We start from the raw sequence: 1,552 nt of genomic DNA, 5'->3' as shown, positions 1-1,552 counted from the left end.
CCGATAACCGACTTTCTAAAAAGTGGCAAGCTCCCTGACGACGAAAAGGCGGCCAAAGCGTTGAGAAGGGAGGCGGCCAAATACTCAACCATACAAGGACAGTTGTTTAAAAAGGGACCGAGTCAACCTTTGTTGAAATGTTTACACCCTGACCAAACGGACTATGTGCTGAGAGAGGTCCATGAGGGGTGCTGTGGTCATCACATCGGGGGCAAAGCCCTAGCAAGAAAGCTCATCAGAGCTGGTTATTACTAGCCATCAATGATGAAGGATTCCAAAGAATTCGTAACGAAATGCGTCAAGTGCCAGGAAAACGTCAACTTCCATAAGGCACCGGCTTCCGAGCTGAGCCTGTTGACGTCCTCCCGACCTTTCTCACAGTGGGGAGTCGACCTCTTGGGGCTTTTCTCGGTTGGTCTGGGCCAAGTCAAGTATCTCGTTGTTGCTATCGACTACTACACCAATTGTCAAAAGTTTATGTGGAGACAGGTGATAACCCGATTCGGCATCCCAGAAGTCGTTATCTCTGATAAGAGGACGCAGTTCACCGACAAGAATTTCGTGGAGTTTCTCGCCAGTTTGGGAATAAAGCAAAAGTTCTTGACTGTAGAGCATCCCCAGACGAATGGCCAAGTTGAAGCCGTGAACAAGGTCATCTTTATAGGCCTCAAGAAGCGGCTTGACAATAAAAGGGCGCATGGGCTGACAAACTTGCCTCAGTTCTCTCGTCTTACCGAACGATTGAGTAATCGTCCAAAGGAGAAACCCCTTTCTGCCTGACATACGGGGTGGATGCTATGATACCCGTGGAGGTCGGCGAGCCGAGCCCACGATTACTTCTGCAGGGAGCGGAGGAAGCCGTAGAGAAGGACCTAGTAGATGAGGCTAGGGAGATGACCCATTTGTCAGAGGTGGCACTAAAGCAAAGAATGGCCCTGCGCTACAACGCCAAAGTACTCATGAGAGAATTTGAACAAAATGACCTCGTCCTACGGCGCAACGACATCGTGCTACCGACTCAAGGGGAAGGCAAGCTGGCGGCAAACTGGGAAGGTCCCTACAGGGTCAAAGAAGTGATTGGCAAGGGCGCATATAAATTGGAGAGGCTCGATGGCAAGGAAGTCCTAAGAACCTGGAATGCAGGTAACTTAAGAAGATTTTATTCTTAGCTCAAACAGGACGAGCAGGCGATTTGACGAGGTCAACAAGATCCAGATTCCCTCCCCTTTGCCATCAAATAATTTACTTTTATTAAGAACTTATCATTGCAATAGACTTGTTCAACTGCCGACTAATGCTCACTTATTAAATTAACTTTTCCCCTCTTATGCGCCTCGTGACAACGAAATTTTCATGGACACGGTACCTCGGGACTGATCACCCTGAGAACCAACCAAACCAACACGATAACAAACGGCTATAGCAATAGTAAAGCCACGACTTGGCTTCGTCAAAGTTACCAATGTAACGGTAAACAAACGCAAGCGACAAGCCAGTACCAACAAAACGGTAACAAAATAAAACGAGAATGCGCTACCAAGTAAGCGGAAAA

The 1,552-nt window shown here is 47.9% G+C and overlaps 1 protein-coding gene across 1 annotated transcript; it reads left to right on the top strand.

Annotated features, from left to right (window-relative positions):
* The first annotated feature begins 264 nt into the window (after nt 1-264).
* Nucleotides 265-780, top strand: LOC148572582 (uncharacterized). The gene has a single exon (XM_088507603.1). It carries the CDS (start codon nt 265-267, stop codon nt 778-780), a length of 516 nt encoding a protein of 171 aa, XP_088363729.1.
* Nucleotides 781-1,552: the final 772 nt, after the last annotated feature.

Source organism: Arachis ipaensis, chromosome B3 (assembly GCF_059453495.1).
Source record: "Arachis ipaensis isolate K30076 ecotype BB chromosome B3, ASM5945349v1, whole genome shotgun sequence".
In the NCBI taxonomy this organism is placed as follows: Eukaryota; Viridiplantae; Streptophyta; class Magnoliopsida; order Fabales; family Fabaceae; genus Arachis; species Arachis ipaensis.
Note: the sequence above shows the minus strand (reverse complement) of the source record. Positions and strands in the feature narration are given on the sequence as shown.

Coding starts and splice junctions, on each gene's coding strand:
- LOC148572582 (XM_088507603.1), top strand. CDS start 265: ATGAAGGATTCCAAAGAATTCGTAACGAAATGCGTCAAGTGCCAGGAA.